At 43.0% G+C, this 21,311-nt stretch overlaps 3 protein-coding genes and 1 long non-coding RNA gene across 4 annotated transcripts; 1 reads left to right on the top strand and 3 right to left on the bottom strand.

Moving 5' to 3' along the window:
• Nucleotides 1–266: 266 nt before the first annotated feature.
• On the top strand, nt 267–9,231 carry ncf2 (neutrophil cytosolic factor 2). The gene is made up of 15 exons (XM_076043064.1): nt 267–502; nt 769–851; nt 1,011–1,119; nt 3,243–3,377; nt 3,990–4,097; nt 4,586–4,645; nt 4,951–4,994; nt 5,260–5,401; nt 6,406–6,471; nt 6,605–6,659; nt 7,466–7,509; nt 7,612–7,751; nt 7,842–7,953; nt 8,708–8,822; nt 8,936–9,231. Exons 1-15 carry the CDS (start codon nt 329–331, stop codon nt 9,025–9,027), a joined length of 1,479 nt encoding a protein of 492 aa, XP_075899179.1. The 5' UTR covers nt 267–328; the 3' UTR covers nt 9,028–9,231.
• On the bottom strand, nt 5,395–6,076 carry LOC142899474 (uncharacterized). The gene is made up of 3 exons (XR_012928774.1): nt 5,946–6,076; nt 5,553–5,610; nt 5,395–5,491 (listed from the first exon to the last, which is right to left on the bottom strand). It is a non-coding gene; the product is annotated as an uncharacterized LOC142899474 (long non-coding RNA).
• Nucleotides 9,232–9,897: 666 nt separating the features above from the next.
• On the bottom strand, nt 9,898–14,822 carry dph2 (diphthamide biosynthesis 2). Its single transcript, XM_076043061.1, has 7 exons — nt 14,701–14,822; nt 14,105–14,281; nt 13,850–13,962; nt 13,303–13,523; nt 12,511–13,200; nt 10,744–10,926; nt 9,898–10,280 (listed from the first exon to the last, which is right to left on the bottom strand). The coding sequence occupies exons 2-7, from the start codon at nt 14,252–14,254 to the stop codon at nt 10,156–10,158; spliced, it is 1,482 nt and encodes a 493-aa protein (XP_075899176.1). The 5' UTR covers nt 14,255–14,281; nt 14,701–14,822; the 3' UTR covers nt 9,898–10,155.
• Nucleotides 14,823–14,948: 126 nt separating this feature from the next.
• On the bottom strand, nt 14,949–19,672 carry mcur1 (mitochondrial calcium uniporter regulator 1). The gene is made up of 9 exons (XM_076043063.1): nt 19,322–19,672; nt 17,675–17,791; nt 17,446–17,549; nt 17,022–17,123; nt 16,859–16,900; nt 16,663–16,734; nt 16,316–16,369; nt 15,904–16,018; nt 14,949–15,588 (listed from the first exon to the last, which is right to left on the bottom strand). The coding sequence occupies exons 1-9, from the start codon at nt 19,557–19,559 to the stop codon at nt 15,533–15,535; spliced, it is 900 nt and encodes a 299-aa protein (XP_075899178.1). The 5' UTR covers nt 19,560–19,672; the 3' UTR covers nt 14,949–15,532.
• Nucleotides 19,673–21,311: the final 1,639 nt, after the last annotated feature.

The raw sequence follows: 21,311 nt of genomic DNA, 5'->3' as shown, positions 1-21,311 counted from the left end.
CATGCACTAAAAACACACTTCATTTTCAAAATTATTATTCATTCATTCATTGGTTCGTTCGTTTCTCTATTTGCATGCTTTTTTTTTTTAACAGACTAAATATACAATAAGTTCAATATGATTGCATGTCATGTGAAAGAGAGAACATTTGTGGAACAAAACCAACCAACGCAGAGACTGGGTGAAAACCCTCCCTGTTACATACCCAAATGAGTTCAGAAGTGAAACCGGTTGTCACACCTCCTGACATCCAAACAGCGCAGATGAGAGGAGCTTCCTCATTTCGGCTCAGTGTAGCTCAGCGTGCAACCCAACAAACGGTGCGAACATGTCTTTCCTGGAAACCCTGCGCCAGTGGGACGAGGCCACGACTTGCGCCGACGGAGAGGATTTCACGGAGGCACTGAGGATTTTCCTCTCAATCCAGGAGCCAAATTCCAAGATCTTGTTCAACATCGGCTCCCTGCATCTTCTCGGCCAAGACCTCGATGCTGCTGAGAAGGTACGGCATCTGAGAGGCCTTTTCTTTTCTTTTTTTTTTTTATTTTGAAGGAAAGGTGAAAATTTTGAAAATAAAAGGTACAATTAAAGGTTGGAACAATTTTGGTTGGATGTAGCTGATGAAGCCATTTTTTTTTTTTTTTTTTTTTTTTAACGTTCAAGACTACTGCTCAGTGAAAATATAACTCATCGAGGAGAAAGAAGAAGTCGACCCCAACATTTGTCTTACTTTCCCTGTCTGGCAACGATTACGTTTTTGCTCCACAGGCCTTCGACTTCAGCATCTGCAAGGACGAGCACCTGGCTGTCGCCTTCTTCCAGAGGGGTCTCACGTTCTACAAAATGCGAAGGCAAGACGAGATGAGTCACCTCGAAAAGGACGAAAAGATCCCTCGCCTCTTTCAATGTTGAAAAGAAATCGAACCCACCTTGCGTCATTTATTACAGTCCAAAAAAAAGGGGGGCGGGGGGGGGCTGACGTGGATTATTGATTTTTTTTTTTTTTGAAGGTTTGAGGAGAGTTTAGCGGATTTCCAGCACGCCTTCAAGACGCTGCGAGGCAACCAGCTGATAGACTACAAAGCCCTCGGTCTCCGATACAAATTGTATGCATGTGAGGTAAGCGATGCTATTTGAAAACTAAAAAACAAACAAACAAAAAAAACCTTTTAATTAAAAATACTACATTTGTATTGCTGTTGGAGGCTCTTGCAACACACACAAAGGAAATAATGTCATATTAAGATTGCTTTTAACTGACTACGACTTTTATATTTCATTGAGATCTTTATTTTCTTTTTGAACAGGATGCAAAATAGCTCAAAACGCAAATCCCGTGTGACGACAATAGAGTCTGTTCTCTTCTATTCTATTCATAAATCAATTTTCTTGCGCAAGGAAACACAAAGGGGAACTTCAACTTATTTATTTATTTTTTTTTAATGACATGATAAATATTACACCGAGCGCGTGCTTTCCGCTCTTACTTTTTCTGAGGTTGCAACTGCAGTGACTTACTGAAATTGTTGCTGCGCCGATGTCTTTTAGGAACTTGCGGCACTCACAAGTTCCTCTTGACTAATATCTGAAAGTTCTAAAAAAGGACTAGGATTGGATAAGTAGATAGATAGATAGATAAATGATAATCATTACAGAAAAGATCCTATACACAGACAAACATAGGGCAAGGTGTTGTGCTGGAGGTGTGGGAAGGGGTTGGCGGCCCCCGTGGCTTGGTGGGACTCCTATACATACTTCATAACATGATGTATACATATATATTTCATTCTTTTTTCTGCTCTTCTGTAACCAACCACCAACCCCCCCCCCACCCCCATTTTTAATAACCTACCTTCTTATTTATTTATTTTATTTCTATTTACCATTTTCTTTTCTGTCTTAATTTATAGTATTTGAAGATTTTAAGAAAAAGTTTTTGCTATATTTATAATTCATTACTCACACAGCAGAGCTGACATGTCGAGCGGCAGTGTTGGCGAGTAATCTATTACTAAGTAATCCACTACTGTAATCAAATTTTTTTTTTTTTTTAGGAACAGAGTAATGTAACAGGATTACTCTGGCACAATAAATGGTAATTATATCACAATTACTTCGCCAAGTAACTTTTCCATTACTTTTCTGAAATATTTAGCAAGCGAAAAATGTCTCATTATCCACAAAATCCATCCATCCATCTTCTATACCCACTTATTCAGGTTCACGGGGGTCTGCTGGAGCCTCTCCCAGCTGTCTTAGGGCGAAGGCAGGGTGACACCCTGGACAAGTCGCCAGTTCATCGCAGGGCCACTTAGAAACAAACAACAATTCACACTCACATGCACGCCTACGGACAATTTAGAGCGTTCAATTGACCTCACATGCATGTTTTTGGAGTGTGGGAGGAAGTCGGAGAACCCGGAGAGAACCCACGCAGACACGGGGAGAACACGCAAACTCCACACAGAAAGGTCCCAGGTCCGGGCCCCGGAATCGAACCCACGACCTTCTTGCTGTGAGGCGGCAGCGCTAACCACTGTGCCACCGTGTCGCCCTTATCCACAAAATGTCTGAAATTTAGAAAAACAACCGCAGAACAACGATGTCGCAGATTGCTGATGCGGCCGTGCGTGCAACGTCATCGATGTGCGACGACCTTGCCAAAACTAGCACGGCGGCGGCAAAGGAAAAAAACAGCGGTTGCGTTTGGCAGCTTGGAAATACAAACATTATTTTGAGTTCATCTCGTCGAAATGAAAGAATGTTGTTTGTGCGTTACGTGCAGGAAACGAGTCGTTCTCAACTGTTACTTTATCTTTTTTTTAAACTAAAGTAATTAGTAACTGATTACTTATGAAACAAAGTAGTTAAAGACGTAATTAGATTACTTTTAAAAGAAGTAATCGGTAATCGGATTACTTTTATGGAGTAATCCCAACAACACAGTCACACACACATTAATGTTGTTGTTTGTTATTCACTCTGTTAATGTCACTGTATCGTACTATTGCACAGTATAAAAACAAATTATTCTCTTTTCGAACACACATTTTGACAAATTTCTCTTCACCCTGCTGCAGATGTATCAACTTTCATCCAACAATAGAAACCCAATTCTTGTTCCTCAATTGGCTTTTGTAGCGTTTTTTTCAACACTCTGGTTTCAATCTGATATTTTTATCCGCCTGTGGTCTTGGCGCTGTCAGAGAACCGCGTTGACGGGGGGGTGTCATCCGCCGCAGGTCCTTCACAACGCGGCTCTGGTGGAGGCCGAGCTGGGGAACTGGGAGAAGGCCCAGCAGAACCTCGTCAAGGCTCTGGACCTCAGGACGGATGCCAAACTGGGCCTGATTGACAGAGCGCTGGAGTCCACCCTGGTCAGTTGACGTGTTAGTTTGACCTAGCGGTGTGGTCCGCTTCAAAACAACACTAAACCAAGAACCACCATCCTGCCCAGGAAGGCATGAAGTATGCTGCAGCCACGTGTACAAGTGAAAGTCTGGTGATGCATTGTCTAAATGTAAATGTATTGTAAGCAAACACAACATATATAACTGCCATTTACAGCTGGGCTTTGAATAACCGTCCGACAACAGTCACAAGACAAATTTGTTGAAATAAAGAAAAAAAATGAATCAATAATTAACACACATTTAAAAAAAAAAAAAAAAAAAAAAAAAATCAAGTGCAAGAAGTGATGCAAACACACCACTAAATCTTTCTAAAGTGGCACTAAAGCAATGGCAGACTCTCAAACAGGTCAGAACTTCATTTTTAATCACATTTTTACACAGGAAAGTGAACGAGGTGTCGAAACCCCCCCCCAACTATTTTTGCGCATTTGTCAGTGGCCGTACGAACCTTTTCTTGTGGTTATACAGCGTCTACCTGCGTGTCACACAGACTACTGTACCACCGGTTCCACTGTTACTCGAAGCAGAAGGGCCGTTGCGATGAGTGAACGTGCCCCTTTGCTTGCGTTTCCCCAGCGGCAGAAACTCTTCAAGATCGTGGAGTTCCCCACGAAAACGCTGTTTAAGCCAAATAAGAACTACGTGGCGGAGCTGGAGAAGAAAGACTACTTGGGCAAAGCAAAGGTAATCCTCCAGATTGCTTTTTTTTTTAATCTCTTTCACAGATAGAATAGAATAGAAGAATGCCTGTATTGTTTTCCACATTGGGGACATTTACTTAATTACACCGTCAATATAGTGAAAAGTGAAGAAAAATGATATTAATAAAAAAAGAAAGAAATTATATGAATTAAAAAAAAGTAAAGAAATTAAAAATAAAAAAAAAACGGTTTGGGGTAAGAAAGGAAAAAAAATCAGGATATTTACATCTTATGAACAATTGGACTATTTCCAAGTTATCTACATTATACTGACAGAAGATGCTGCTAAATCAGTCATGACTCAGTTATTATGTTTCATTTTCCGTAACGAAGAGCAGCTCTGTGGTCTCAGTCAAGTAGCGATTTCATTGTGATCAATGAGGTCCCACTAGAATATAGAAACCGCACAAGTCTCTCGTGGTAAACAATAATCACTCTCCTTTTTTTTTCTTCTTTTTCTTTCGTCTTCAGCTTTTGGCTTCAGTCGTCCCTCAGGATGAGTTCATTGGATTTGCACCCCTACAGCCACAGGTCGTGCGCTACACATGGAACCGTCATGCAGAAGATTTTGAAATGACTTTTTATTTAAGAATTAGTCATTTTTTTTTAAAAAAAAAGTCATTTTTTTCCCCCTCTGGTCATTGTTGTTGAGAAGAAATTTGGACGAACCACCAGCTGTGCTCTATGTTCCTCATGAAATCCAGGACAATCTGTTTAAAAACGTCTCTAATTATTGGATTGCAAATGTTGCTTGATTATTAGGATATCGTACTGCTTCGACTGTTCCCATCACTGCCATTCTGATGTTCTATGTTGATCCTTTTCACACTGGACAGGTTGAAAGCAGTCCCACAGATCCAAAGGAACCTGAGGTTCTACGGTAAAAAAAAAAAATGTTTAAGTCTCAAATTAAATCTCTCATGAATGTATTATGCCTATTTTAACTTTATACAAAAGGAGAAGCAACACAAAGGGAGGACCAACTATGCAACTGTGGACATTCTCACATGTATAAGGAAAAAGGGGGGGAAAAAAATCATAATTTGAAATAAACTTGACAAATCAAAAAGTAGAAATTAAAGTTCTAATGACTTTTTTTTCTTTCTGTGTGTGTGTGTGTGTGTGTGTGTGTCCCGTGCTCGCAGGGCTCTGGAAGGCGAACCGCACACGGTGCTGTTTGAATTCATCCCCGAGACCAGCGGCGAGCTGGCCGTCGTGCCGGGCAACATCGTCTTTGTGCTGCAGAAGGGCAAAGACAACTGGGCGTCTGTGGTCTTCAACGAGAGAGTGAGTATGACCCCTGAATCCTGACACCTGACACTGGACACCTGACGCCTGACACTTGACCCCTGACGCCTGACACTGGACCCCAGACACCTGACACCAGACCCCAGACACTTGACACCAGACCCCAGATATCTGACACCTGACCCCTGACACTTGACCCGTGACCCCTGATGCCTGACACCTGACGCATGACACCTGGCGCATGACACCTGGCGCATGACACCAGCCATGTGACACTGCCACCTGACCCCTGACGCCTGACACCTCACTCCTGATGCCTTACACCTGACCCCTGACACCTGACACCTGACACCAGACCCTAGACACCTGACAGCGGACCCCTGACACCTGACCCCTGACGCCTGTCACCTCACTCCTGATGCCTTACACCTGACCCCTGACACCTGACACCTGACACCAGACCCCAGACACCTGACAGCGGACCCCTGACACCTGACCCCTGACACCTGACACCTGAGCCCTGACACTTGACAACTGCCACCTGCCACCTGACGCATGACCCCTGAGGCCTGACTCATGACACCTGGCACCTGACAACTGCCACCTGACACCTGATGCCTGACCCCTGATGCTTGACACCTGACACTGGACCCCTGACCCCTGACACTTGACCCCTAACGCCTGACTTCAGACCCCTGACACTTGACCCCTGACCCCTGACGCCTGACACTGGACCCCAGACACCTGACACCAGACACTTGACCCCTGACGCCTGACCCCAGACACCAGACACCTGACAGCGGACCCCTGACACCTGAGGCCTGACTCATGACACCTGGCGCCTGACAACTGCCACCTGACACCTGATGCCTGACCCCTGATGCTTGACACCTGACACTGGACACCTTACCCCTGACACTTGACCCCTGACGCCTGACACCTGACCCCAGACACCTGACACAAAACCCCTGACACTTGACCCCTGATGCCTTACACCTTTCCACTGGCTCGCAAGTCTCTCACACAAATAACTTTCATTCCAGAGGGGACTCGTTCCTTACAATTACCTGGAACGTTTGGAGATCTCCTTAAGCTCCAAACAAAATATTGTAAGTAATCATGTTTTAACGCCTGAATTTTTATACTGTATTTTATTTTTTCCCATTCATTACAAACGTCATATTTTCTGTCTATCTTTTGAATGTTATCTTTTTTGGGGGGGATGGTGACAACCACGGGTAGGGAACATCTAATCCTCCAAGCCGAAAACCACCAGCCAGACCTGAGAGGAACCAAGGTATATGGGCACCCTGCGAGGGGGCTGTATTATAAATAGAGATGCACCAATACCACTTTTTTTATAGTGCGAATAGAGTACAAATACTTGCATTTCAGTACTCACCGATACTGACACTGAGGACTTAATAATGCCATTAGACATTATGGAATTGCTTTGAATTTTTTTTATTTTCCACAAATATGAGCTTATCTGATGAAAATTTATCAGCATGTTTTCTAGAACAACTTTTACTGCAGTACAAACACACATTTAACAAAATTGTCATGTAGATACATAACAAATGGCATCGGTGTTGTGGTATCGGCACGTATTTTACGAGTACGAGTCAAGGGATTCAACCAAGGTATCGGTACCGATACCTGATAATGTGATACAATCAGTATCGATGCATAGCTAATTATATGGCCATTTTTGTGTTTATATATTTTCATATTTACGGATACAGCTTCCTGCTTAATGTTGGTTTCCGACTTTCTGCTAAAATTGCCGGAAGGTGGGCGAAAACAAGGCGGGATCATGGAGCAGAGTTGAGGTTTTTGGCACCTGGGAGAGGCGTCATATAAAGATAATTTCCAGGCGAGCGTGCTTTAGCATGCACTTCCCAAAAAATGGGAGGGAGAAAAAGTATAAAGAACTGTTTTGACTGTTATCTTGGAGAAATATTGTCAGAAAACCTCAGCAAAGTGGATTTATCATCATTTGGGCCCTTTAATACTGCTGTGAGGGGAGCGAATGTAACTGGAGAAAGTCTTGGAGGCTATAACTTGATCAATGTAACCAAAACTCTTTTTGCACGTATTTAGATCTGACGCGAAGCGACAGCAAGGGCGAAGAACCTCAATTAAAGGTAGCAATTCCACAGCTAAATTATTTGTATGGACATTGTTGTTTTTTTTGTTCTCCTCATGTTCTTACGCATTTTGTCCTCCCATAATGTCCCGGTGAAAAGCCTGCCGACGGCAATTACGTTGTCAAAGTGCGGTACACGTTCAACTTCGCATTCTTGGTACCCGGAGGGTCTTCATATGCGACGCTGATTGACAAAATCAGCGAAAAAATAAAAGTCGCTCCGTCCGCCGTCACCCTGAGGTAGCGCGAGCGCACATTTCAATTAAGAATTCAGTACATTTTTTTTTTTCATGATGTCGCTCTAATTAAATTATTCTTGATTTGATGTAGTTTAACTGCCGAGGTAACAGACCAGAGTGAGCTTAGTGCCGACACGGATATGGAGAGTGTGTGGAGCAGCGCCACAGACGGGAGAATCACCCTGTGGTGCAACACTAAAGAGGTGAGTCTCGTCTTACTCGTTGTACAAATACTTTGTTACAGTACTTGAGTTGTTGTTGTTTTTTTCTCGTTATCTGCACTTTACTTGAGTATTTGTATTGTGAGTACCTGAGTAAAAAGTATAGTACTTTTTACTTTACTTTTACTCCCTGCATCAGTACACAAATATCTGTACTTTTTGCGACTTATGTCGGAAAAAACCCGCTTGTTACTTAAAAAGTGTTTTTTGCGATTTGTAGTTTGCCGCTTGCAGTGGAGCTAGTTAGCTAATCCATCTGAAAGTAGAGGATATTTTAGAGGGAGACTATTTTAGAGTAGCTCAGGTTTGGGGGTCACTCTGGCTAGTTCAGTGCAGATTATTATTCGGCTCAGTCCCGCAAACGCTGCTTGCAGCTTTAATTCAGTCTTTATTTTTGTGTATTGTTTCAGTAATGGCCAAAAAGAACTTTTACTCTTTTTAAATTTAAGTACATTTCTGTACTTTCTTACTTTTATTTGAGTAAAGGAGTTGAATCAGTACTTTTACTTTTACCAGAGCATTTTTTTTTTAATCCAACTATCTATACTTTTACTTAAGTACACATGTTAATGTTAATACTTTCAAAGTGAACAAGTGGTTAAGTCCTTTCATGTTAGAAGGCAGGATTGGACTCATTTAGATTTGACCCATTAGAATGCTTAAAGTCTGCCAATAATGAGACTACATGACTTCATAGAAACTTCAATACCGACTGTGTTTTCACTGCGTTTCAAAGCCAAGTGGAGTGCAGCTAAACGAGATCCAGTTGGTGGCGCTACACACGTACGACTCGGCCAATCCAGAGGACCTCACTTTCCGGGAGGGAGACACCATCACTTTCCTGTCTCGAGGTGACAAGCGCGCTCGCAGAATTCCGACCCTCAGATTACCTCAACTCTGTCAGGTTTGTTCGGTGACAATTATTCGTCTAACGTGTGATTGCTTTCTCTCCCCCTCTCCCCAGTTAATCGGGACTGGTTGGAGGGACGGTTTAATGGAAACACTGGTATTTTTCCCGCAACGTTTGTGGATGACGCAAAGATCAGCCGCCAGTAACGTGTACGATTATCAATAAAGTGTTTGCTAAATCATGGAACTTCAAATCACTAAAGCTATTTCCTTGAAAGTATTCAACACAGTTCATTCAAGGCTTTTAGATTATTTATCTACGATGAGATATACAATAATCTAATCTTATTTATCCAAATTTCTTTTGTACCATCACACTAGGTAAAGTATTAAAATGTTTGAAAGACTGGATATTCTGGTGTGAATTTGTGGTTGTCCCAAAAAGATATTAGTTCAATCAAGTTCAATTGGGGGGTGAATCGTTTTTTTGTTTTGTTTTTTTAACTGAGAGTGGATTCAATTCGATTGGCTGTTTTTCCAGCTGTGTAAATGTCATCAAAGAACTCAAGTTCCATTAGATGCATTTCCAGATACTATAGCCTATCAGCCAGCTGGCCATGAATTTCCCATCATAAACTGAGAGTTTGGGGTCAAGTTGGGGTCAGGTTGGGGCCATGTCTCTGAGTCAAGGGGTTTCCTGTTTCTGCTGTTGGACGTGACAATGCCGCCGTTATGAGTTCAAAGCTACAGTTTCCATCTGGAAGACGCGCGCAAGATCTCATTTATTTTTTTTAAAACCCAAATCAATCTTAAGAATCGTCAAAAAATCGTTCCAAATAATTCTCTTCAACCCAATTATTATCATTGCAGTGGTGCAGTGGATTACGCTGTTGGGTGCATGTTGGGAGAATAAACTTTGATTGTCAGTGGTGCATTAATGATCAAAATGGATTGAAGAGTAACAGACAGGCGCCAGGAAGAAGATGATATTTTACACGGACATTAAAGCGGCTTTTAAGCACCAACCTGTTCTGGAGGCAACAGAATCCCAGAGTAACACAGGGAGCTCGATCGAAGTTGTTCTTACATCAGGATATCACTTTAATCATGGTGGCTGTTGCACAGTACGCAGTTCCGGTGTTAGGAGAAGGTGATTGGTTCAGTGAGCACGCAAACAATGTGTCATTCTGTGATCCGGTGGGTCGTGTGCAAAGGGAGCGGCCGCTATTACAGCGCGCAGTTTCGGGGGAAACGCAACGGAGTAAAACGCGTAAAAAAAATTTTTAATTTAAATATACAATTGACAGTCTTGGTATTGAAAGGCCAGATGTGGTGTCAGGACGTTCCTTCCTCTTCGTACGCGATGGCGATGCCTTTCCTGCCGCTCCCGGCCTTGACCACGGGCGTCTCTCCCAGCTTCTGCTCCAAACCCTGCCAGCTCCGATGTGACAGGAAGGATGCTGAGTAGAGGAGGGGACGGATGATTAAATTCAGCTTTATTTGAATTGTGCCACAGCAAAAAAATGACCTCTGGGGAGTTTACATGTTTAGCATTTACAACTAATTATTCCCACTGAGAGCCGGTGGTGGTGGCGGTGGCGGTGGCAAGGTGGGAGGTCAGAGCCTCATTCTTTTAGGCGTTTGAACTGCATCAAAAACCAGAAAGATCTTCACAGGTCCAGTGTGTTCTATTTGGCTTGATTTATGACTTTTATACTGGTAAAAGTTTTATTATACTGCCCATAAATACATTATTAAGGTGGACGAGGCATCCAGGTTTGGGGTGAGCAGGTCGCCGAAGTTCACCGGCAAGCTCGGGAGGGGTAGGGTGAGTGAAAGACACTGGAACACTGCAACCGTTCCTTCTTCAAAAAAATCTCCAAATATCACACACTGGACCTCTAAACGCCAACTCCGACCCACCGGCTGAGTTTGTGTCGGCGACGGTCATGGTCTGGTTCCGGAGGACCACCGAGGTGCCGCACGGCGACTCCTCCGGCGCGCCCAGCAGCAGGTTGCGGCTCCGCAGCGCCCCCGTGATCAACGACACGTCCGGCTCCTCGCCGCCCTCCTCGTCCTCCGCCAGCGGGACGTGACTCTGCCTGCCTGCGGGACGATCGAAGATGGAGCTTAAATGAGTTGAAATACTTACTGAAAAGGAGGAGAGAGGATTTGAAGGCGCCACATGAGGCGTATTTTGATTTAAAAATGTAACCGAGTCTCTGAACTGTCGCAGTATATGATAAATAAGAGAAGTCCGTCCTTCTTTCACTAGGTTTTTATGATACCTCGCTGGTATCGCTCACGTTAGCGCCAACAGCGCCATCTCGTGGCCACATTGGTGTTGTCACCTTCCAAAAGGTGGGATAATTTTTTTTTTGGACCAAATAAACGTGTGAGGCTGCTTTCCTGGAGCGCAGGATGCAAAAAAAAAAAAAAAAAAAAAATAGAAGTCTAAAAATTGGTATAAAAACAGGACCTTTACTTTAGTTTCACCCAGGGGGTCACCAACGTGGTGCCCGTGGACACCAGGTCGCCCCCTGCAGGCCTGTTGTAAAAAATAGCACGACACGTTGCGTTGAGCTGTGTCTAAAATTCAATTTTATCCAATATTATCACTTGTTGATTCTTATTAAGAGCTCATTAACGTGCTCAGTGTCTTCACATAAATCAGTATCATTAATAATCACATATAACTGAGGAAATGTGCTATTTCAGGCGAGTTTAGCAAACTGGTTGCCCTTCATATGACTCATGTGCGAAGCGGCTCTCAGGGTCAAATAGGTTGGTCTACACAGTACCAACCACCATAGCGGTGCCAACAGCGCCACCTCGCGGCCATTTCTTGGGATAAATAAATGTGTGAAAAACGAAAACAAATCTAAGAGTTGGTCTACTAATGGGACCTTTAGTTCTGCTCGGCCTTACCCCTGTTTTACACCAGAAGCGTCTGCAGAGCGTCAGCAGAGCGACCGCGTTGACGCTCTGCTCACGCTCCAGCAGCCTCCCACACAGGACGCGTTTTACGAGCAGAGCGTCTCGCGCAGCGTCTCGATCGGTTCACGCGAGGATCGCAAGATCGCGCGACAACCCAGGTAGTTTTCGCGTGTTTTTAAAGAAAACAACAATGAAACAAAACATCGATACTTCCAGACACTGTTGGGACAGTGTCTGGAAGTATCGGTGTGTGTAAAAAAGAAAAAAAATAATAACGCGAACTGCTGGCATCATACAAAATGCAGGTAGTTAAAGTATAGATGCATTTTGTTCATCATAGTTTGAGATTCAAAGTGAAATCGGTTTTTGTTTGACGGCCGACCTGAACAGCGTTGAAGCCGATGCGTCATGTTGATGTTTCACAGTAAAGTACAGCACTTATAAATACAAAATCCAGCACATTGTGTGTTGTGATGAAAATCAACCGGATCCACCGTGTTTTTACACCATTGATTTCCTGTCGGAACGATCCCACCTGCTACAATTAACGCAGGAGGGACGCGGCAAGCGCCAAAGAATATATTCTGCCGTTCTTTTCCAGCGGCTCGCGTTTTACTGCTTCTGGGACGCTTCTGAAACGCGGCCGCTCTGCGCCTGGCGTAAACCTGCTCATTGACTTTAGTGGCCGCGTTTCACTGCGTCGACGCGGATGCTCTGCAAACGCTTCTGGTGTAAAACAGGGGTTATTCTCACCTGGTAGCAGGCACCTGAAGTCCGTCACATACTCCTCGGACCACTCCCTGTTCCTGTTGCAGGCCACCTCCATCTCGAACGGGGTGACGACGGGCTTGTAGAAGTCGGCGGAGTCGAGCAGCGAGTTCTCGGGACAGGCGACCAAGACGAAAATGTCGATTTCCAGGAAGTTGGCCAGCTTGGGGACGTTGAGCTTCCCCATGGCGAACATGTAGCTCTTCTTGCCGGCCCTGCGGATGGTCTCCTTCAGCCGCTCGATGATGCTCAGGTAGTCGGCCACGCCCAGCGTGCCCACCAGGATGCCCACCACGCTGGCGTCCTTGGCCCGCTCGATGGCGTAGTAGCGCTTCATGAGCGTGCGGTTGACGCCGGCCGACTCGGCCCTTCCCGTCGACGTCTTGGGGTCAAACGAGCAGAACGAGCAGCGGTTCCACGTCATCATAAAGTTCCTCAGCGTCGCCCCCTCTTGGCCGACGTAGAACAGGCCGCAATCGGCGACGCTTCGGCCGCCTTTCGGCGCGAACCGTCTCCCGAACTGATAGACGACCCGGGTGGCGTCCTGCTCCGGCAGACCGGCGTCCTCTTGTCTCCTTTTAATGCAGCTGTGCGGCTGACACAGCTCCCCCTCCACCACCAGCTCCGAGGAGACCAGGTTGGGATAATCCGGCGAGAGGAGCGCCAGCAGGTCGGCTGGGGGAAAAATAAGACATTTATCCACCGACAGACAATCAATCACGGCTTTTACGATTCCGCGCACAAAGACGCGAGAGCCGCACGGTGAGCTTCTCTTACGAATGGCGTGCGCGTAGTTGACGTCGTAGAGGAGGACGACGTGAGCCTGCGTGTCCGGGTGGAGCTCCTTGAAGGCCGCGGCGCACGCCCGCAGGTTCACCGGTTTTTTCTCGAAGACGTACATGAGGGGCAGCCGCCTGGACGGGCTGAGGCAGGTGCCGCCGTAGTGCACGATGCAGTCGGCGCCCACGTGCTCGGCGGCGACCTCGTCCACGCAGCAGCTGCACACGAGAAGTGAGCGGATGTGATGAAATAAACAGGCTTTATTTAAAAACAACGACAACAACAAAAAAACTTTATTTAAAAAAAAAAAAAAAAAAAAAGCTGTATGAGATAACAGGGTGGAATAATATTGGGATGAGCACTGCTAATTTTAAATAAATGATTAACTGAAGTCAGAAACTATGAGATATGATCCCAAGGTCCCATAGGTCCCAAGTCATTTACATGAACACTTGGGACATTTTTTAAAGTGACTTACTGATTTCCTGCATGCATTGTTTACATAAATCTAGATTTTATTTATCTATCCATCTATTCATTTTACCTGCCATAGGATGTATCGCCCAATATGAAACCTTTGGCCTTTGTGTTTCTCTCAATCTCCTGCGCTATTGCGACAGAATCCATCAGCAGCTCATCAGGAAACTGGAGGGCCACCTGTACAACATTCAACATCAAACACATGAATAAATTGTTACCTAAGCTTGAACTTAAAGTTGCTTTTAAACAGATGAAAATGGAGCAAACATGAAGAAGAAGAAGAAGAAGAAAAAAAAAACCAAGAACATGAAGTTTTCACCTTTTCAAAGTGTCGCTCGCTGATGAAGTCACAGGTTTCCCTGATTTGGTAACTCTCCTGGAGTTTCTCCACAGGGGTGTTTGTCCTTGCAGTGACGTCCACCAGGCGCTGAATCGCCGTTTCCGAGCTGCTGCTGAAGGCGTCAGCCATTGTTGGGCAGGAAACACTGGATAAGGGCTGATCAACAGATGAATTCACCGATTAATAATAAGTCAAAGTTGTACGTGTGTGCATGTTATTCTTATTCTGTCGTAGCAAAAACAAAAAACAAAAACGTGTCGTGCCAACAATAAATTCAGATTTCAGATTTTGCGAATTGAACAGAAAATCTGAACAAACAACATGAACAATATACTACCACGCATTTTAATAAGGTAAGAGGTTCAGTAGGCGTTGCAAAGTTAAGTTAAACAAATTGTTAAATCCGCCGTTAATCATCTGTGTAACATCCAAAACTATGACTCCACTCGCTAGCATAGTCGCTAGCTGATATAACTAAGTCATTTTACCAAAGTGCGTCACAATAAAATATCTTGTACACCACTTGATATTTTCTACACACACCAACTCTTATATATATTAATATTGAAACTTACGGTTCAGTTGCATGTGAATTACTGCTCGGGATCGGCACTCTGCTGACAGTGACACACGTGCACTTTACACTACGACCATAATAACGGTTGCACAAGACGTCCACTTCCTGTTTAAGTGTTTTCAAAGTAAAACCCGGACAAGGCTTTGTATGCGTAATATCATGATTTTTGGAACCGAAAGAAAACTTCACACGCTGAAGTGAGAGTTACGTAAGAGGGCACAACAATGACTTACACGATATGGTTCACAAGAGTAGACGATTTTGCTTTATTTGAAAACAACACAGTTAAGTTAATACAACAGTTTGGAACCACAAGCAATAAGATCAGAATAAAACTTGCGTTACATCCGCAATATGAAGATGGAAATAGCAAGATTTAGAACCTTTTATTCTTCCAGTCATTGCTTCAATACTCATAGCACAGTACATACATTTGGAACAAAAACATTATACATAAACACCGTCCTCAAGCTTTCATTAAAATAGTCAGTCAGCCATTCTGAAGTCAGTGAACTACAAGATAAATAAAAAACACAGAAATATTGATAATAATATGTTATTACTGAGCTTTCAAGCAGCACAAATGAGCAGTGATTGGTCTCATCTCCACAAGTTCATTGAAAAAAAAAAATATTACAGCCCAAAAATCTTCATATTGGGAAAAACAACTGCCAATAGGATTCTAGTGGTATGGGGGCTCTACAGTGTACCGAGAGGTTCAGATAACGGTTTTCTTCTTCCACTCTTGTGAGATTCAAAAGAATTTTATGAGTTCAAGTGTTACCAGGTATCAAAATTTAAAGAGCTTGTCTTCATTCAGTCGTTCAGGTTTACATCCAAATGCGATAGAAACCCAAAACCACGGTGAGACAGGTGAACACTGAACCTGAAAGATTGAAAAAAAATAAATAAAAAAAAAATAAAAAAAAATCACAGGTCAGTTAGAAGTCCAATAGCACTGCGGTCGCCACAAAGTAAATATATTTGAACAGTAGGACCTTTTATCAACTTTTTACTATTGAACTATCAAATAGACACATTATTCAATGAATCTCAATGATTTATTGACTAGACGTGCTAGGAAATGGGCTAGCGTTTTTATTTTTGTGGAATAAATTTAATGAGAAAAAAAAAAGTGGGTCCTCAGACTCCACCAGTCGAGAACCACTGCGTTGCACCATCATCCGCGACTGCAACCTACCTGCCAAATACTTTATCGTGTCCAGCTTATGAGACTCCAGCATGGTTTTCAAACCAGCCACTTCAGTGTCTATCTTCATGTTGGTCTGAGTGAGATGACGATCGTGCTCTGCAGTCTGAAAGACGGGAACGTTTACAAAAACAGATGCTACAGGTTCTTGTATCTTTATTGTACTCTTCCAACTTGAAAAATATATATTTATTGATTCATTATCTAGTATACAATACATACGCGGTGGCAATTATTTTACTCCTACTTGATGAATGTATAATGCAAGAAAAAGTGTTGAAGCTCTTGGATAAAAAAAAAAAAACACATCTAAAATTATGTCATACATGTGATTGATATACACTAAGCAAAGAATTGCATTATATTGGAAACGGGCACTGTGGCGTCTTGTACGTGTACAGACCATTTCCATGATTTCAGTCCTCGTTTCCAGAAGCTTCTTCTCGTGCTCTACTTTCTGAAATGATAAATCAGGTTTTACTTTGAAAAAGACCAGTACATACGTTTCTGTAGTAGAGAAAAATTCAAGTTACACAGTTGCTTGAAGGGAATCTAGGACTTACAAAGTGTATTGTCTATTATGAAATTGTGCAGAGTCCTACTAAGAAATGTGTTAAGACAAACTGTGAAGAGGATAATCTCATAACTATAAAAAAAACAAACAAAAAAAAAAATTTGTTTTTAAACAGAAGCAAATTTGAGTCAAAGAACCTCCTAGAAATAATAATTTTGCAAATTCACATAACTTACCAGCTCTTTCACACGGCTTTTTTCCAAATTCATGTCTAAAAGAGAGTCGGAGCGCACTTTCTCCATGACATCCTGCAGCAGAGTTACACAAAGAGACGATAAACAAACCACTGCTCGACACAAAACGCCTTCCCTGGATGAAATGACAACACAAAACACAACAGATCTAATTGGGAGTAAAATAAAATAAACCTACAGCAAGTTGAACTCTGAGCTGGAATAGCTGGAGCTTGAGTTTCTGTGAAATAAAACAAAAAATATTTAAAAAACAAGGAAAAGAGGTTCACCACAGAAACAGCAGAGGGCGCCAACACATCGAATTTGAATATGAATTTTCCCGCAGATGGAAACGCACCCACCTCGCTCTCTGCCAGCAGAGTGGAGAACTCACTCTTCTCCAGGATGATCATGTCTTTTTTCACGGCTGCAATTTGAGACATCACCTGCTGCAGCATGATCTCCTGGGAACATCGCGCAATGAGCGCAATGGGTCAAAAAGAAAAGGAAAAGAGTAAAAAAAAAATCAACAAATGGTTGTGAATTTAAAAATCAGGAAGTCTGAGGTTACTAGTTTCTTCTCGTCCTCAAAATTAACACACAGTGTATTGCAGCCTCATCGCTTATTATTACGTAAAAACATTCACTGTCAATAAACGATATTGCCGAAGTCGCACCTCCCCTGCGGAGCAAAAGGAAACGGAGCCGTGTTGGTGGACCTTCACAAAGACCGATGAACGACGCCGACTTGAAGTTTCCGCTCAACGGACACTCGGAAAGTCTCACCTGCTGCACCTTGGTCACCATGTCGTTGTAGATGACTTCCATGTTGGAGTTGGTCATCTGCACCAGGATTTTGACCAGCACCTCGGCCTGCTGAGTGGTGAAACCTTGGGGGGGAATATTTTACGAGGGGAAAACAAAAGTCAACAGCTTTTTAAAATAAAAATAAAAAAATAAATAAAAATAATTTGTAGTCGAATTGTGAAGCTTCGAAGGGGAATAAACTCCGGACCATTTTCCTCGAAGAGCCGCACCACGGCGTGCGTGTCGAAGAAACGCCTCCCGCCGTCAGAGCACGGGATGTTTTGCTGCACGTCGTACTGGAGCCTCTGAACGGTGGTGCTCAGCCCTGAAATCCAAGGCATGAAAAGGTCGTTGAGATTGAACGTAAACCCGAGGATGACGTTACTTTTAAATCACACGTTTGGCAACGAGAACGTTCTTTCATAACGCGTGTATCAAGCATGACTAAAAAAAAAATTAATAATAATAAAAAAAAAAGAAAAAAAAAATGTATTTCACGTCTATACACAAACAAATGCACAACAAAGTTGTTAAGCCTCGGATCCGAAATGCCTTGAGTGTGCATTACGATCACTGCAACAGAAAAGAATGGCCGTGCGGGTTCTTTGACTGATGATATTTGATACCGTCTGTGCTTTTACATCACATTTTTTTTCCTGCCGTCTATAGACAACAGTGAGCAATAGACGGGCCCAACCTCCTTGAAACTGCAATATTATTTTCTGTTAGAGTACTTATTTTAAAGTTGACTTTTTTTTACTTTTTCTTTCCTCCTCAGCAGTCGCGACCCAAAATCACTGCACAAAGAAAAATTCTGGCCCACTTCCTATCATGTCTAGTAGGGAAGTCCGACCGATATTATCGGCCTCTTGATATTATCAGCCGATAAAGGCATTAAAAATTAATATTTATAATATAATATATTATATATAGTATATTTATAATTTATAATATAATATATATTTTTTTAAATTTCTCCCAAATTTAGTAGTCATGCCAAAGAATGAATTCCTCGAATTTCCTGGTATTACTAAATAGTAAATAACAATACTTTTTTCGCCTCTACTACGCTTGATGATGTCATCAGACCCCAACGAAGCATAACAGCAAGTGACGCGCGCGTTTCAGCAGAGTGGTTTCAGTGGTGTGCTGTGTTGACAATATTGGGATATCGATATCGGTAAAAATAGTCAATATCGGACATGACTAATGTCTAGTGAATAAATGATTGAAATTATTGGATTGAATTGTGTGCCCTGCTAAATAAGTGCCCAACACTTTCTCTATAAATAAATATAGATGTAGACATTTTAAAATTCTAAAATAATAAAATAAATTAAATAAGTAAGAGGAAACTGCCCACGAAGCTGCAATCCAATCAAAACAACTTTTGGGGTCTCGATCCACCGGTTGAGAAACGCTGGCTTAAAGTGCATTTGAAGTGCATTTGAAGTAGAACACACTGGAGAAACTGGGCTAACACGTGACGTGTTCTGTAAATACAAAGGGGACGTCGGCTGCTGTTTCCAGTGGAAACATCAAGCGAGGGCCTGCTGGTGCCATATTGTTTTAGTGACACTGGTGGAGGAAGGAACAGGAAGTAGTCGCTGGAACATGGAAATAGCCAACGTTTACTTTGAAATCCATTCCGAAAAAAAAAAAAAAAGAAAAGAAAAGACAGCCGTGACCTAGCCTGTAGGGCACGGAGGTGTTAGCTTAAGTAAGAAAGAAAGAAAGCACATTTGATTTGATTTTTTTTTTTTTTTTTAAACCTGTTTCGAACTCCTTATTTTGAGAAAAAAACAGCCTGTGGCAAAGCGAACTGCGGTGATAAAGTTCAAAGAGGAAGTTTCACCTCTGGCAGGCGCAGGGCGGCGAACGCTCGGTCGTCCCCTTCTCCACGGACAGGTGCAAACGGGCGCAGCAGTCGAGGTGTAGCGGACCCCTCGTGACGTCACGGCGGTCAAATTCAGGAGCGCCCGGGCCGCCGGTAACGGCAGTCGGCTGTGGTCGACGAAAGAAGAGTCGCCCCATCTCTCCAGACGGTTCGCTCCCAGAACTTTGATCCTTGGCTGACACTGCTTGAACAGCATCGTTTAGAAGTCTCGCGCTCGCGTCTTCAACGCGGCTACGCTTTTGCGGAAGTCCCGGCGACGGAGTCGCAGCCGTGTACGTCAACTTTTCCTCCCTCTTTTTTTATAAATCTCTGAGTACTTGGGGCCCCTCCGGCGCTATCAAGTTAAAGACGGTGAGAAGAGGCGGTTCCGACAAAGCTTTTCAAAATAAAGCTCACGTTTCTGTCTCAAAACGTGAAGCACCAGGACACAGGGACTGAATACAGTTGTTCAACTAACGAGTTCCTCCTTTACATGAATAAATGCTTTGTTTAAAGAGACAGTTCTGTGTTTAAAATATGTAATGTGCCTTGCATGTTTCACACCTGCTCTGACTCATTAATCATACTCACCTGGTCGTCATCACCTCGCCACCACACAGTTCAAGCTCTCCACCTCGGTTTCAATTCCAGGGTCTTCCAGCAGTTGACCCTGGAAGTTGACTTCACGTTTGCCTCTTTAAAATGAAACTGTATACCTGTTAAAGTCCCGAATATGCTCTTCACATTTTTCTTCAACTCATACACATCTGTTTTAATAGGCCTCTAAAATATTGTTCTCATGTTAACAACCTTTACAAAATGTATACAATTTACAAATTGCATCTTGACGCATGTACAATGTTGTTCACTGAAAAGGTCTAACGCTTACAAAGTTACAGTATATTGTGCAACATCTGTCGTGTGACAGTTGCCGTGACACAAAAATGAAGACATGTTTACCAAAGATTAGAATGACCATTTCTGCTCTCGACGAACATCAGACAAATCTCCTCACTAAGCCTATGATAAATAAGACATGTAGAAACTAACACAGCATCGTATCAAAGATGATAGTTTTATAATGCATCATTTTAATCAGTTATCTACAACCAAGGTTTTATACAAGATAAAAGCTTCAAAAGCGTCAATAGTTAGAAGCACATGTTCTTATTATATCTGTTTACACCATCGACTCTATTGCATCAGCATCAGTTTTCATCAGATTCCATCCCATTTTTTTGTACGTTGCAAACCACCGATTCAGTTTTCCAACTTTCCGTCGCCACTTTATCCGGCACTCAGGGTTGTGGGGGCGTGGAGCACACCCCAGGCTGTCTTAGGGCAAAGGACACCCTGGACGATTTGCCAGTTTATTGAATGTGCATGTTTTTGAAATGTGGGAGGAAGCCCGAGTACTTGGAGAGAACCCACACAGACAAAGGGAGAACATGCAAACTCCCCACAGAAAGGCCCCAGATAGGAATCAAACCCACGATCTTGCTGCTGTGAGGCGACAGCGCTAACCACTGCATCACTATGCTGCAAACCAACCAAAGGAGTAGTGAGCCAGCCTATACGTCGACATTTGCTCAAGGTTGAGTGTGTGATATTTGGAGATTTTGAAGAGGAAATAAAATAACATCAAGTGGTTACATTTTAGATAGCAGCGTCTTTCACTCCCCGTCCTCCTCCTGATCTTGCTGTGAGCTACAGTGGCCTGCACACCCAAAACTGAATGCCTCATCCACCTTCTTCTTTGTTGGTTTATTGGAAGTCAAGATGGCAGCTAACTGGGAGCAAGACCCTTGCTCGATGTATATTCTTTCATATATATATATATATATATACACACACACACACACACACACACACACACACACACACATATATATATGTGTATATATGTATATATATATATATATACATATACATATATATAAATCATAAATCAAGCCAAATATCACACACG

This window comes from Nelusetta ayraudi, unplaced genomic scaffold (assembly GCF_046127955.1).
Source record: "Nelusetta ayraudi isolate G7.1 ecotype Tasmania unplaced genomic scaffold, CSIRO-AGI_Nayr_v1 ptg000073l, whole genome shotgun sequence".
Lineage (NCBI taxonomy): Eukaryota > Metazoa > Chordata > Actinopteri > Tetraodontiformes > Monacanthidae > Nelusetta > Nelusetta ayraudi.
This window is presented reverse-complemented; position numbering and strand designations above follow the sequence as displayed.